We start from the raw sequence: 16,281 nt of genomic DNA, 5'->3' as shown, positions 1-16,281 counted from the left end.
TTCCTTCCGAAGGTGTCATCCACCGTTAATCTTCATCAGTCTGTTGAGTTAGCAGTGTTGTTTCCAAACTTTTCCAATAAAGCAGAGTTTAGATTTCACCAGTTGGATGTGCACAGACAACTAAGATTCTACTTACACAGGACTAAGCATATTAAGTCTGATCAACTGTTTGTGTCCTTCTCAGAAAACAGAACATGTTGTCCTATTTCCAAGAGCACAATTTCTAAATGGATCAAAGATTGTATTTCCTTTATCTATTCGTCAGCAGACAGAAATTTCCCCTTTCCCGTCAAAGCTCACTCTACCAGGGCATTGTCTACATCAATAGCTTACCATGCCAGGCTTTCATTGGATGATATTTGTGCTGCGGCCACCTGGGTCTCTCCGCACACCTTTATCTTACTCATTACAAGTCAGACGTGGCTTTTAGGGGCCGGGCTTCATTTGGTTCCACCGTTCTCAGGAGTATTTTCCTATGAGCTGCCCAGGATAGAGGTGCTGGGGACACTGTCCCGTGAGTAAAGAATGTAGGCGAGATAGGACCACATAACATCAGGTAGTTATGTACTCACCATATCGATCGATGTATGTGGTCCATCTTGCCTCACATTCTTGCATACCCTCCCCCCTGCCCCCTTCCTATAGGATTTGGAGGAAAATTGGCTCTGAGAACCCTTCAGTGTCAGTTGTTTTTTCTTTCCTTTCTGGCTGGAGCTCCTTCCAGTGGCGGTTGTGTGTGGGGTTTGACTGGAATGACTGCAAACTAGATCTGGGGCTAGGGCGAGGTGCATTTTGGGATACCGGGTTAGCCCAGCCAATCAGAGACTTCGTGCTAGAGAAATAAGTTGGCCGAGTCGGAGCCGATTCTCGGCTCTGAACCCGTGAGTAAAGAATGTGAGGCGAGATGGTCCACATACATCGATCGTTATGGTGAGTACATAACTACCTGTTATCATATCCCCTTCGATCTTTGTCCCATCCCTTAAAAGAAAACTTCGTGACGATCCACCCAGTCAAAGGGAAGAAGCAGCACTAGAGATATAAAAGCTACTAAGAAAAAGAGTCATCCAAATAGTCCCTCCAGACCAGATAGGATCCGGATTCTACTCGAGACCATTTTTGGTGCCAAAGAAAACTGGGGACTGGAGACCAATTTTGGATCAAAAAGACTATTGGATGTGCTCTATAGATCTTCAGATGCATACTACCACATAAAGGTGGACAGGCCATCAAGAAGATTTCTGCGCTTCTGTGCGGGAGCCCTTTGGACTCTCTACAGCTCCCAGAGTGTTCACAAAGTGCATGGCAGTTGTCACAGCTCACTTGTGACTTCAAAGATTCCAGGTGTTTTCATACCTAGACGACTGGCCCATTTCTGCCCCCACCAGACATCTACTGGAAAAAGCCCTGACATACTCTCTCCTCACTGCTCAAAGGCTAGGCTTAACCATAAACTGGCAGAAATCCAATCTCACCCCATCTCAGTCGACAGAATTCATAGGGGTTATCTTGGACACAAAAAAATTGCAGAGCTGTTATTCCACAGTGCAGAATTCTAAGGATAAAGCAACAACTAATTCCAATCTTTTCAAAGTAACAATCCACGGCTCACTCAGTTCTACAGCTGTTGGGTTCCATGGCAGCCTCCATCACCATTGTTCCCCTGGCCAGGGTTCACATGAGGCTTCTACAATGGCTACTGCTCACCCAATGGTATCTTTTTCAGCATCCACTTTCAGCCATGATTCGAGTAACCCACAGGTGCAAACAGGATTTAAATTGGTGGATGACACACAATCTCTCACAATGTTTCACCCCTTCTCCCCCCAGCAAACCAAGGCCACAGTGACCACGGATGCCTCCCTGATGGGGTGGGGGGAGCTATGTCAGGGACAGACAGTCCAAGGCACTTGGTCCTAACTGGAGGCCCATCTGCATTTAAATGTTCTAGAACTGAGGGCGGTGCTTCTGGCGTTGCAAACATTCCATCCCCTGCTGCCGTCTGGGGCAATTGCGATTCAGTCAGACAACATGGCGGGTGGTCTGGTATATCAACAAGCAAGGTTGAACCAAATCTTACCCCCTTTGTCAAGAGGCCATGAGGATATGGCAATGGGCAATGGCTACCAACAGTTTTATTCTAGCAGCGCACATTCCCGGGAGTTCCAACGTGATAGGCAGACTCAGCAAGTGCATTCTTCAACCTCACGAGTGGTCCCTGAATCCCTTGATAGCGGCAGAGATTTTCCACCGCTGGGGCCGTCCTTGTTGAGACCTCTTTGCATCCCTGACCAACTACAAACGCAGCAACTACTTCACCCTGATTCCCCCTCCGGGACAGTCACCCAGGGATGCTCTAGTCCACGATTAGCCCTCGGGTCTTCTTTACGCATTTCCACCCTTTCCCCAGTTTCTGAAGAAAGCCCTACTGTTGAAGAGCAAGGTGATCCTCATAGCACCATATTGGCCTCGACAGATTTGGTTCCCCTTCCTTTGGCCTCACCTACTAGATCGACCATGGATTCTCCATCCAACCCCGGAGTTTATCTCACACCCACAGAACCTGTTTCATCCCAGCCGGAACAGCCTGAAGCTAATGGCTTGGCTACTCCAATTCCCCTGATTGCCAGGCAGAATGATCTTTCTTTACCAGTACGTGATATTCTCATTGCTTCTCATAAGTCTTCCACTAGAATTACTTATCTGAGCAAGTGGAAAGATTTACCTGTTGGCTGAAAGATAAACAAGTAGACCCCTTTTCAGCACCAGTGTCGTTAATACTAGACTATCTGGCCGACCTGTTTCAGTCGGGTCTATCTGCCTGTACCATTAGAGTTCATTTGGCTGCAATTTCTGATTTTCATGAGGGTGTCCAAGGTTCCTTTCTTATGTCCCATAAATTGTGCAAGACCTTCATAAAAAGTGTGAATCATCTGAAGCCATCTTTTAGAGAAACCTATTCAACCATGGGATTTATCATTTGTTCTTCAAGCTCTGACAATGGCACCTTTCGAACCATCCTGTTCTTGCGACCTACAAGTATTTGTCTTGGAAAACCTTGTTTTTGGTCGCTATTACTTCTGCCAGACGAACTTCAAGCTTTATATATCAAGAGTCCATACTCAATTTTTCATAGCGATTGAGTGTCTCTGAGAACTAATCCATTATTTCTTCCGTAAAGTGATCTCTGAAATGTCCATTAATCAAGCCATTGAATTGGCAGTTTTCTTTCCCAATCATTCAAACAGAGGAGAGTATTGCCTACATACCCTAAATATACATAGGCAAATCCATTTTTACTTAAACAGGACTAAACCCTTTCGTAAATCTGACCAGTTATTTTTGGCCTTTTCTGGACCTAGATTAGGATCTGCTGTTGCTAAGGTCAAATTAGCTAGATGGTTGAAGGACTGTGTGACCTTTATTTACACACATCGTAACATTTTGTTGCCTACTACCATGAAAGCTCATTCAACAAGGTCGGTGGCAACTTCTGCTGCCTTCCATGCCAGAGCTTCTTTACATGACATCTGTGCAGCTGCAACTTGGGCTACGCCTCATACCTTCATCAATCATTACAAATTAGATTTGGCCTCCAGGGGAAGAGCATCTTTCAATTCTATGGTGCTCAGAAATGTCCTTCCATGAGAGCCTCCCAGGAATAGAGAGGGCTGGGGACTCTGTCCCATGCGTAAGGAAGGAACGAGGATTAACAATATCAGATAAAGAAGTTATGTCTTACCATAACGTTCCATCTGTATTGTTGATCCTTGTTCAGTCATTAATGACCCTCCCTCCTTCCCCCTCCTGTGGTTTCTAGTGGATCTCACCATCTGGTTCTCTTAGGTTATTTGACCAGAGGTAGCCTCTACCATCTTTAACTTGCAAACTCAATCTGAGGTAACAGGGAGAGGGAGATCGTGGGTAAGAGTTTAGCTCGAGAGTTTGAAGTGGACATGAGCTTGGAAAATGGCCGGCTCGGTAGCTCGGAACCGATACCCATGCGTAATGACTGAACGAGGATCAACAATACAGATGGAACGTTATGGTAAGACATAACTTCTTTTTTTGCACCAAACGTACCTTTTGGAATTGTTGCCAAAAGGTTCATCTTTGGTCTCATCAGACCATAACACATTTTCCAACATGCTTTTGGGAGACTTGATGTGTTGTTTTGCAAATTTAACTGGGCCTGGATGTTTTTCTGTGTAAGAAAAGGCTTCCATCTTTCAACCCTACCCCATAGCCCAGACATATGGAGAATATGGGAGATTGTTGTCACATGTGTGTACACTTTTTATATCCACTGTATGTTATGATTTTATTAATATCCAAAAGAAAGAACTGCTTTATAATGTTTGTGAATTGGTTGCTTCAGTAAAATTATCAACCTGTTCTCGGTGTGTCCAGTCATCCTGGGTATACAGTATCAGTTTTTGGAATTCCGTGTAATTTGGGCAAGCATTTACTTTTATTTTTGCCGTTAGCAGTGTAGGTCTTTTTTTTCTTTCTTGATTTGTAAAATAATAAACTTACCAGGCAGCATTCAAACCAGAAGTTTAATCAATCTAAAAGAATCAGTCACAGCTAAGCCCTTACATCGCAAGACATCATCAGAACTGTGAATGAAACAATCAAATAAACTAGTTAAAACAAGTAGAAAAACACGCACCCCAATTTTTAACCAATCAACAAGCTAAAAATAAGAACCAATCCCATAAAGTATTCAAGTCATATACCACAATTGTCCAATCAGAATATAAAAAATGAGAATTAAAACAATCCCCACATAGGAAAAAGTTGATTGGACAACAAGTTGACAACTTTCTGAACCAGGGAAGAATGAATAGCAAATAAATAAAAATAAGTAAAAAAATTGGAAGCATCTAGACTTGAGCCTTTTTTTTTTAATTACTCTTAACTAAGATAGAATCATTCAATCCTGGATTATTTGTGGCATCCAGACGTAACTGCCAAAGCATTCTGTCTTGATTTGTGCAAGAAATGTTCTGTTAAGTGTTTAGGAATAGCCTGTGGAGTGACTGCTAGGTATGCAATAGTAGAGTGCTAATACCACAGTATTAACCACTGAGCACATAGCTCTTAACTGTTCAGATTTTAGCAGAATGTCCAGATTATTGTCTCGTATTTTAAGTCTGTTCTTCATAAAATTTGTGTTTTTCTGTCAAATCATTGAAGAACTGTGGTCACTAAATAATATCTGACATTTGAATTTCAGACTTCATATCCTTCAGAAAATACAGGCAAACACAAAATATGTTATTCTAGCAACTTTCTTAAGTCTATAAGAGCAGTATTTAGAATACATCCCTTTATCCCCCTATTATTTTTGACTTTGTGCAGATTTTTTTTGCTTAGAGGTTGAGAGGTATGACTGAGGTTCCTTAACCCAGGATCTTCTGAAAAAATCCCAAGTTGTGATTGGAGAGGATGTTACTAGCTGTGAAAAGCCAACAGGAAGTGTCCCATCATAGACCAACTGATATATTAAGAATTCAGTTGTTACCTCCAGTTTTTCCATAGTATATTCGTCATGTTCATTCATTTTTACAATGATGATAGAAGTCTTCTAATGTAGCTATCTGTATATGTATGTATGCACATGGGTTATATGTGTGCATATTTCTTAGAGATATGTTTTTTTTTTTGGAAGTATTTGCATTGTAAACTTCTTTTCCCTAACTTTTAGAAGAAAGGTGATTCTGTAAGAGAACAGATCATTGACAGGTTTTCCAAGCTGCACCAGATTCTGGAGATAGAAGAAAATACATTTACAATGAGAATGGATTCTGAAGAAGAGAAAAAGAAACGCCAGTTAAATGAGGTCCGCACGACCACAAAAGATATGATGCAGAGGCTTCAGCATCTCACATTCGAATTGTTGAAAAAGCTAGAGAATCAGGATCTATCTGCTGACACGGTGAGCTGTCTTGTGGTCACAAGTTAAACTGAAAAGCAACAGGTTTTCTGTACTTCTAGACAAAAATGTCTTTGTTACTTTCAGTTTGCACTAAAAGTAGGATTTATATAAAGCAGCAAGTTAATGTTGTTTATAAATGTCTATTAATCATCTTCATGTGCATGACTGTTTTGCTGAATTACATTTGTTGGGATGTAGTTTTTATTTTAAAGAAAATCTGTATATCGTGAGCTTTTTGAAGACTGATTATTTTGTCTACATAGTTTTTTCTGGATAGTGACAGCTACAAAAATGATATTATGACAGCTTCAGGAAGTGGTTTTACACAGAACATCAAAGCGTTTTATGTAATCAGACAAGTTGTAATTTTCAAGATAATGTGTTTTATTACTTGGGTAGATCGCTAATCTGTCACAATCATTTTCAGGCTCATTGCTGATCTGTCAGTCATTTTCAGGCTCACCCTGATTTCATCTTCATGACCCGGTAGCTTGTTCAGTATTGATGTCACAGAAGGAAGTTACAGCTCCAAGAAAAAATATATAGGAAACTGTGTTTCCCACCAAAATAAAATGAAGGGGTGCCTTGTCTTTTGCATCAAAAATTATGTACTTTGTTAGTATACATGGTAAAATAAGATCCAGTGTTGTCTGTTGTTGTCTCGATTCAACATGTGGTAAGTTGGATCTGTTCGGCTGTGACCTCAGCACCTTACATCACCTCCCCTACATTCCCTCCTCCTAGCTGATTTGCATTGTCACCTGGAAACCAGACATGTTTGCTGAGAGCTCCACCTTTTTCACATTAAGCAGTAGACTTTTCATTATTCTCAGCTCAGTCCTCCCTATAGGATAATTGTTAGTTTAGGATTAGTATAATTAGATACGTAGGCTTTCTAAATTGCTTCTTTAGATAGAATGTTTTGAGAGTGGAATAGATGGAACTTTTTAGTATTTTTTCCTGCAGATTACATAGTGTTCTTTCATAGGTCTTTGTAGATTAGCAGTTAAGTAAAATAGTGTTATACTGAGTTTAATATAGATCTTTCTAGGATTATAGCTAAGTAAGGTTGGTAGTATATTATTTTTCTCATATGTATGCAAGTGTGTGTGTGTGTGTGTGTGTGTGTGTGTGTGTGTGTGTGTGTGTGTATATATATGTATATACACACACACACACACACACACACTTCATAGGTTCATACTAAGCTAACTGCCCTTGCGAGACATTTTAAGCCTAGCCAATTATCCCTTGTGAGACTCAAACCCTGCACTTTGTGTTTGTAAGGCAAACACCTTAATGATTAGGCCACCCTCCCAACTTGTGTGTGTGTATATGTATATGTGTGTGTGTATATATATATATATATATATATATATATCTACATACACACACACGTATGTATATGCATGTATGTTCATATGTACAAGTATCTATGTCTGTGTGTGTAGATATATATATATATATATATATGTATAGATATAGATATAGATATATATAGATATAGATATATATATGGATCTACTTGTCTTCATTGAAATTACACTTGTTCGAAAAAGAAAAGTAGATCCCCACCTCAGCGAAAGTGCACTTCAACGAAACTGCACTTTCTGTGAAGTATAGTCACCGAATCCCTATCCGAAACAAAAAACGCACAAAAAAAATCTAAGCTGCCCCCCACCCCCACTTTAATATTCTCACTTCAAGATCGCACTACAGTGGGGAAAAGGGAATATTCCCTTATCCCCACCGCACCAAGATCTCGGCACTAGTTTGCTTAGTTGTACATCAACAGTAAACATTGATGTACAACTAAGATTACATCCAAACTGCATGTTTTTATAACTACTTTTTTGTTTTGTTTTTTCTTATTTTTATCTTCACGTGAAAGTGCATTTTCGACAAAATGTGGACTCGTGAATTTATGTTTCGTTGAAACGTAAATTCGTTGTAGTGACTGGATCCCATATATATAATTTATATATATGTGTGTGTGTGTGTGTGTGTGTGTGTGTGTGCGCATGTATAGAGATATATAGGCATATATGTATTCATAGTTACCAGGAATGTAATGTTAGAATTTTTCTTAGTGTTAAAAAGTTTTTCTTATGCCTGAAAAGTCTACTGGTTTCAAAAAGTGTTCTGCCTGTGGACAAAAAAATGCCCCGTCCCTCAGACCTGCATTCCCTTTATGTGTTCTGCCTGGGTCCTTCCTATTTACAGGGGAGCTGCAGTATCTGTGCTCCCCTTGGAACCAGAGCTCTTCAGGGAAGAGAGGAAAAAAAAAACTTTTCCTTAAGGGACTTATTTCCCCTCTGATATAGTCTGGAATGTCCACTGAATCCAAGGCAACTTCCACCTGTCTTGCATCTAACAAAAAGAGAGAGAAAGAGCAAGAACAATTTAAAGGAAAAGAGAAAGGGAGAAACATGAAGAAAAACAGATTGAGAAAGGCAAGAAGAAAGGACAGAGAAACCAAAGAAAAGGTCTCCGGATCCAAGTGTTATTCTGGGTCTGGCATCTAAGTTGTCAAGGCAGTTGGATCCAACTGCAACTGAGATCTGAACTCCCTCCCTGAAACCTTCTGATCCGCCCAGATTTAATTCTCTGATACTTCAAAAGCTACTGTCATGTCCTCTGTCTTTAGCTTCATCTTCGAGGTCTGGACGATCCACCAGAAGCCTAGTCAAAATGTTTGTCAGCTGTATAAGGAGGAAATTTCTTTAGACACACATTCAGATGGTGTCTTCCTGACCCCTTCCCCAAGGAGAGGACCCAGGATCAGACCCATTGATACCGTCCGTACTAGTTCCAACACTGCATCCCTTTCTGGAGCCAGTGCAAATGGGTCCATACCCCTCCTATGTACCAACATCGAATCTGATAGCCTTGGAGACTTCAACTTCGAAATCTTCCCTCACTTTCTCACCACCATTGCCTTCTGGTTGGGAAGAGTCCGGGAGCCAGAACATCTGATTTGGAGTCCCTTAGATAGCCTTACTCCATGTAGACCTCCTTTGGAGTTGGGAAGGCTACAGACTTTGCTGAGAGGGGTAGTTCTTCCTCTGCTCCTTTAGCTGAGCCAGCTTTTGAGGCTGCAGAGTGTGCTTTGGCTGACCCAGGAATACTGGTGTATGCACAGAGTTTGGATTTAGTCCGATTCCTATTGGATGCTGTACCTACCTCCTCCTTGTCAGTCAGGTCAACAGGGACAGGCTGACCAAATCATCTTTGAGACTGCTTGACATTCTTACCTCCCTGTCTGACTCCGAGTTGTCTCTATCAGAGGCCCTGAGATACATTCCCAAGAAAGGGACATGCAGGAGGAAGCACGTACACTCATGTCCTGTGTTTTGTCACTGAAGACATGACTTAGATGATGAAGAAGATTCCCAAAATCCAACCCCTGCTCAAAGACGTCTCCTGTTGAGATACTTTATTTCTTGCAAACTAGTTGGGAATACCAACCAATTACAAGAAAAGCAAACTTGTTCCCTCTCAGAGCATCAAATTTATAGGTTGCCAAATAGACACTATTCAACAAATTGTTGAAACTCCCCATTGCAAGAGTCAACTTGTTAAGGTCAGTAGCTTTTCAAGTGATGTAACATCCTCGACCACAAGCAAGATTCACTTTACGTCGTTTAGAACTTATGGCCTCTTCTGTAACACTGGTTCCATTAGCCAGATATCACATGAGAATCCTACAGTGGATGTTAGCAGTACAGTGGTCACAGAAATTTCACCCCCTTCACACCAGAATTTAATCCATCTTATATAGGTATGCAGGAATCACATAAATGGGTAGATTACGTCCCAGTCATTTGTATAGGGCAGATCTTTTTGTCATGAGGCTCCCAAGGCCATAGTCACCACGAGCACCTCCCTTCTAGGGTAGTGGTGGGGCATTTTGAAGGGAAGACAGTTGAAGGAATGAGGCCAAACTTCACATCAGTATCTTGGAGATGAGAACAGTTCTCCTAATGTTACAGGTTTTTCAGGACTGTCTACCAAAGGATGCGATTGCTCTCTACACAGACAATATGTTAATTGTCTGGTATTTCAACAAACAAGGCGTAACACATTCATAACCTCTTTGCCAGAAAGCCATGTGAGTTTGGCAGTGGGTGATGTCTTTAGACCACTTTCTGGTAGCAACGTACATTCCTGGGGTGTCCAATATACTAGCAGACTTGGTTGAGCTAAGCTGTACTATTGCCACACAAGTGGTCTCTCAAACAAAAAGTGGCAACAGAGATGTTCTGCTGCAGGGGCCAGCCTTGCGTGTAACCTCCTTGCTTCCTACCTCAACAGCAAATGTGCAGTTATTTCACCATCATCCTTCCACGGGGACAGTCACCGAGAGATGCTGTGGTTCATTTTTTGGCCCTCAAGTCTTTTTTACACATTTCCACCAAGTCCTTTTCTCACCAGTTTCATTCAGAAAGCCATGAAGTGTAAAACCAAGGTAATCATGTTGCTCCATTTGGCCTAGGCAGGTATGGTTCCCCTTTCTTTTGCTTCATCTACTGCACCCACCATGGGTTCTCTATCCCACCCTAATCCCCTCAGTCACCTTTCCGAGATGCCTCTACCAAATCTCTAATTCCTACAGCTAACAGCATGGTTTCTCCAATTTTATTTTTGGCCAAAGATGCCAGGCTTTCTTCCCCTGTAGTCCACATAATTTCTTCTTCCCAGAAGGAATCAACCAAGAAGATTTAGAAAAGTAAATTGAAAAAAAATTCTGTTTGGGCATCCTCAAAGGAATTATTTCAGCCTCTCTTCCAGCAATTCTGGATTTCCTTTCTGAACTTTTTATGGGGAGTTCCAGTTATTCTGCAAGTCCAGATGGCTGCCATTTCAACTTTTCCCATTGGGCATCCTAATTCTTTTGTATCTCTTAAGGTGACCAAGACCTTTCTTAGAGGAACATTTTTATTGAGAGTCTCCCCCTCCCCCATTTACAATTTTACTTCAGTCTTTGATTCAAAAAACTTTTGAACTGGCAGCTTCAGCAGATTTAAAACTCCTTTCTTGGAAAACTATCTTTTTAGTTGCCATTACATCAGCAAAACAGGTTTTGGAACTACAAGCACTTTCATGCAAACTACCCCTCCTAACTTTCCACAAGGACAGAGTTTTACTGAAGATGAATCCCTCCTTCCTTTCCAAGGTGGAATTGGACTCTGAACCAACAAACTGATTTGCCAGTATTTTTTCAAACTTTACTAACCAGAGAGAACATACCCTACATACCTTAAACTTCCATAGACATCTCAGATTCTTTTTACACCATACTTAATTGGCCTGTTTTAATAGTCTTTATATTGTTTTCCAAGACAAAGTTAAGACAACATGTGTTAACATTTACACTTTCCAAATGGTTAACACATTGCATTTCCTTGTTTATAAGATACAAGGGCTATCTTTACATTCTAAATCTATGGATCAGTCTACCAGAGCGATGGCAGCTTCAACAGCATTTGCAAAAAGAGTACCTGTCAGTGATGCACGTGCAGCAGGAACTTGGTCTACAACTCGTACCTTTTATATCTCATTTTAAATTGGATGTGCAGTCCAGAACTCAAACATTCTTTGGCTCTGCCATTCTCAGGTATGTCCTTCCTTGAGTCCACCCAGGCCCCTTTTGTGTAGCTTGAGAGTCTGTCCCACATGTTGAATCGGACGATAATAGCCAACAGTGGATACAGTAGCTATGTACTTACCATAACAATAGATCTATGTTGTCTTATTTTTGTCTTATTCAACTTGTCTCCTTCCTTCCCTCTTTCAAATTGAGCCCCAGAAGATGAAAAATTACAATCAGGCTTTGTTGGGACCCTGTGTGTCTCTTGTTCTGTTTTCTTCTATAGTGGATAGTTAATGTACAATATCCCTTTTTCTTCATTTCCTTCTTATGATTATTAGAGACCATTTGAAATCGGTCAGCAGACTGTATCTGAGGTAAATCGGCTAGGAGAAGGGAATTGAGTAGAGGAGGAGTCAGATCTCTTGGATCCAATACTGTAGTATAAGGTGCCGAGATCCGACTGGATTTGATGTCCCATATGCTGAACCAGATGAAAGTAAGACAACATGGATCTATCATTATGGTAAGTACATAACTTTCGTGTAATCCTAATTCTGTGCCATTTTTAAATGATTGCTGCAAAACTAATAATAATAATAAGTATTGGTTAGTCTGTGACCTCTTTTATGTGAACTCCTGTCGAAGTAATCTGCCTGTATTTTCTTATGTTGAAGCAGTAAGTTTTTGGAGTATATTAATTTAGTATACTTGTTTGTCCATTGGTTTACCCAGATTGGTGTGCTGTAGTGGTTGTCTGGCTGCCTCCTCTTCTGTTCATATTCAGGTAGCACTGGTGCTCATCTTCTCTCACTAGAGACTTAAGAATACAAGTGTTTCCATTCTGAGATGTAAGGCTAAGGAATGCAGGATATTTTTCTTGAGTTGTCTTTATCTGGTGTTTTGTACAGTTTGTGCTATTTGCACCAGGTATTTGGCATGCTGACTGATGTTCCTTTTTTAAAACAGCTGTTGCAACTCAAACCAGAATAGCCTTTTAACTGTGCTGGCAGTATGGTTAACAGAATATATCTGGTGGTATAAGATCACAGTCCGTAATATGGCTTGCTTATATTGCATTTGGTGTTAGAACTAGATGCATGATACAAGGCTACTGAGCACACTCGCAAAACTCTTCTTTACCAATACCTCAGTGTCATGATTGGCAAAAAAATACAGACACAGGACAGGATGTGTGGCCTGACTTTGTTGAGATGTACATTCAAACAGATCTCTCTCTCTCCAGAAGATAAGTGTACCATGTGAAATGCAAATTACTATAGTAATTTGTGAGTAATTCTGGCTAGCACTGAATCTATACATTTTTAATTACCATATCCTTTATGCTGTAAAATATATAGCTGTGAGGTGGCATGGATTACATTACACTGATCACTTTAAAACAATAACTTTAATATGCTTGTCAACTCGTTGAACTTCTTTTAACATTTTTTTCTGTTCTTGCAGTTATTTTTAATTCTGGAACTGTCTGTATACATGTCTGGTTTCTTCCTCATTCTTTCTTATGTGGAAAATTTACCAAGACATTTTACATTGGACAGCTGGCCTTCCTTTTGAGACGCATGTTGTTGCACTACAGGTTTACTGAGAGACCCAGCTTCAAAAGTCTCTCTGCAACTCTTGTTTATCACAGTTGCTGCAGTGTCTATTAAGACTGGGTGTGACATGCCTAGTTGCTTATCTTCTGCAGCTTTGACTTCACTGTATTTCTCTTATAAATATATGTATAGTCTCTGCTGTGTGGCTCTCTTTCCCCATAAACTATGTGAGGTCTCTTGTTTGGCTGCTTTACCAACATCTTTTCAGAATGTGAACTGTCCCCTGATTTTTGTATTATCTGTAATATGTACACCTTTGTAGTATTTTGCAGAGCTTGTCATAATAATACTACTTTCTCTGCTGATTTCTTACCACCAGCATTTCATGTACTTTGCGATGTTTTCAAGTTCAATAATTGAATTAGACTGCTTTTCAGCCTTCTACTTGTCAACAGTCAAGATAGTGACAGATTTAGTTCTTGCAGTGGAGTATTCCTGTATCTTTTAGATATTGCTACATCTCTTCTTCATGAGATTTTTCACCTTGGATAGTTCTCAGTGGAGACTGGACATTCTATGTTTGAATTCCCAGTCACACAAGCCCTTATTTGTATCGAGGATCTTTGTCATATATGACATCAGGTATCCTGTGTGTCTAGAATGTAGAGGTTAATGCAGTATAATCACAGTTGTCATACTTGTGTCTGTTTTCAGGGAACTTAGAGTAACATTCCACACTTCTGAGATGTTTGGCCTCTGAATTTCTTCAGATGGCATTGCCTCTGTTTCATGGATAATCTAATACTAGGTATATTTTTTTCATCAGTATAAATGGCACAACACTGCAGTATTTGTCCTACTTGAGATGCCATTACAAGTCAGTACTTCATATATCCTGATGTTCTTATGAATCACTATTGAAGTAGAATTCATTACATATGGGAATCACCAGGAGGCTGACAGCCTGAACAGCCTGAGTTCTAGAGTGCTGCTGACACATTGGTACAGGCAGATATTCTTTCCACATGACAGTACACACCTGAACCCTGGATAAAAGGGAACTCTGGCCATGCATTCATTACGTCTTTTTTTTCTGCAGTTGTGTGCACTTTTCAGCATGTAAATCCTCATGTTAGACCATATGTTAGAATTTAACCATTATGTTTCAGACTTGTCACTTGATTTTATACTTGCTATTATTTAACTTGAAATTACAATGTCTTAATCTGTTCAGCAGCTACATCAGTCTTTTGTCATGTTTTTTTTGGTAGACCACACACTAAAATATATTCCATTATGTTTACAGCACCTTCCAAGTCTTAAGTTACAATCTCAGCAGCTGTCTGGAATAGATGTCTTTCCTTATCATTATTACAGTATTCCTTACAACTGAGATATCCCGACATGGATAGCTGAGTTTTGCCCAGCATACAAAGCCTTCATACCTTCTAGGTGCTGTGGGTCAGATATGTGCCCTACATCCAAGGTGTAAGGTACGTATGTGACATATGAGTGCCTAGCCCTCAAAACAACTTTGCCGCCTGCCTGACTGCTACCTTTGAATTCAGTCTGCAAGATGTTCGTTGTGTTGGTACCACTACTGAGCCTTCTCAAGATAACTGCACCTTTGGGATCTCTACCTTCCTATTTGTTTTCTTCTTGATTACCTTTTTGACATGTGATCCAGGAAGGGAAAATGCAAGTGTGTGAAGCAAGTTTCCCCATAAGTATAGACATGAGAAGTGCCTTTTTTGTTTCAGTATGAGATTTCATAGATATTTGTCCCAAAGACTCTCCATGTCTGTCATCCGTTTTCATTTACTTGAAGACCTAGAATTTAAAACTCTTGGCTCATGGTACCATGGTGTCTGAATCTGCCTGCTGCGCTGTTAAGCTGTCACTTAAGAAAAAGCTAAAAAGGCATGCATTGAATTTGGTGCAGTCCAGCCTCCTCCAGACATCTCCTTTGGTTTGGATGAAGAACCTGAGGATGGTCAGGTGCCGGTGTCAGCTCCCTCTGTTGCGACCCAGTTGGAGGCTTACATGGGGCTACCTACCAGCATGTGCCAAGGCTGTGCCTATATTTGCTGTAGATAAGGAGGGGGAACCCTGGCTGATTACATCGGAGGAGCCTAGGGGAAATCCCCCAAATTCTTGTTATGGAGGAGATTCCTGGAATTCTCATCGAATCTAGGTAGGGGTCTGAGCCTCCTGATTTGTTGAGGCTGATGTTCCCTTAAAAAGAAGCAAAAAAAATCTGACAAATGGCCCCCTCTAGCTAAGGATACACACAAAGAATGGCAGGACTTTACTCAGGGGCTTTTCAGTGCCCTTATGGCTTTAAAGCCGCCGAATGGCTTGCCTGTCCCTGCTTTTGTTCCATGGTCCTGTACTCCTTCCAAGTGTCCTAGGGAATCTGGTTTCTCTGGGGAAGAGTTTGGCTTACTCTTCTCAAATCCATTATCCTCTTAACCTGGAGTCTGAGGAAGAGTATTCATTTTCTCCTGATTCCCCTATGGAGGAATTATCTGTGTAGATACTGAGGCATGTAGGACAGAACATTTTAAATGGGATTGTTCCCAGGTTTCTGACATTCAAAAGCGGTATTATGAACTTTTACAGATCGATTCCTCAAGGCTTTCTGCAGTGCCTCCTGTATTGGATGCTCTTTTGGACACTTTGTCTTTGGTTTGTCCTTGATTCCCAGCCTCCTGCCCCTAAGAAGACTGGCAGGTTCTATAAAGTCTCTGAAGCTCAGCAATGTCCTTCCTCTGACACAGCTGTGATTTCCCTGGCAAATTGTCTACATTATTGTCCTCTTCTAAACTTTTACATTCTGATAAGGACAATTGTACTATGAAAAGGTATGGGGGAAAGCTTGTACGTCTGCTTCCTTAGCCTTCCTGGCCATTAACTAGCAGACCCGTATCACTAGGTACATACTGGCTCTTCTTTATTAACTTGGGAGCATCCTGACTGATATGTCTGATTCTGAGGCAAAGTCTTCTGCCATTTCCATGTTGAGTTCTACTTCTCAGGTGGCTTATCATTCTATTAAATGCAGTTGTGATTCTGCAGATGCATCCTCTAGGGCTGCTGCATCAGGATCTTTGATGAGAAGATATTCTTTGCCAATATGTCAAAGTCTTTTACTACCTAGCGTGCGGGGTACATCTAACATAGGCCAACAA

General features: G+C 40.8%; 1 protein-coding gene across 4 annotated transcripts in view; it reads left to right on the top strand.

The window, feature by feature from the left end:
* The window catches only part of LOC122812153 (E3 ubiquitin-protein ligase TRIM4-like), a 778,173-nt gene that overhangs the window by 517,908 nt on the left and 243,984 nt on the right, over positions 1-16,281 (top strand). For 3 of the 4 annotated variants that reach the window (XM_044084468.1, XM_044084465.1, XM_044084467.1), the window contains one exon: positions 5,711-5,941. In XM_044084468.1, the coding sequence (XP_043940403.1) occupies positions 5,711-5,941 (231 nt within the window). The remainder of the gene's footprint in view (positions 1-5,710; positions 5,942-16,281) is intronic. The other variant, XM_044084466.1, reaches the window with a different exon arrangement.

The sequence above is a fragment of the Protopterus annectens genome, chromosome 9.part0 (assembly GCF_019279795.1).
Source record: "Protopterus annectens isolate FY-2018-M chromosome 9.part0, PAN1.0, whole genome shotgun sequence".
NCBI classification, from domain to species: domain Eukaryota; kingdom Metazoa; phylum Chordata; order Ceratodontiformes; family Protopteridae; genus Protopterus; species Protopterus annectens.
The sequence above is the reverse complement of the archived record's forward strand: the minus strand, read 5'-3'. Positions and strand labels throughout refer to the sequence as shown.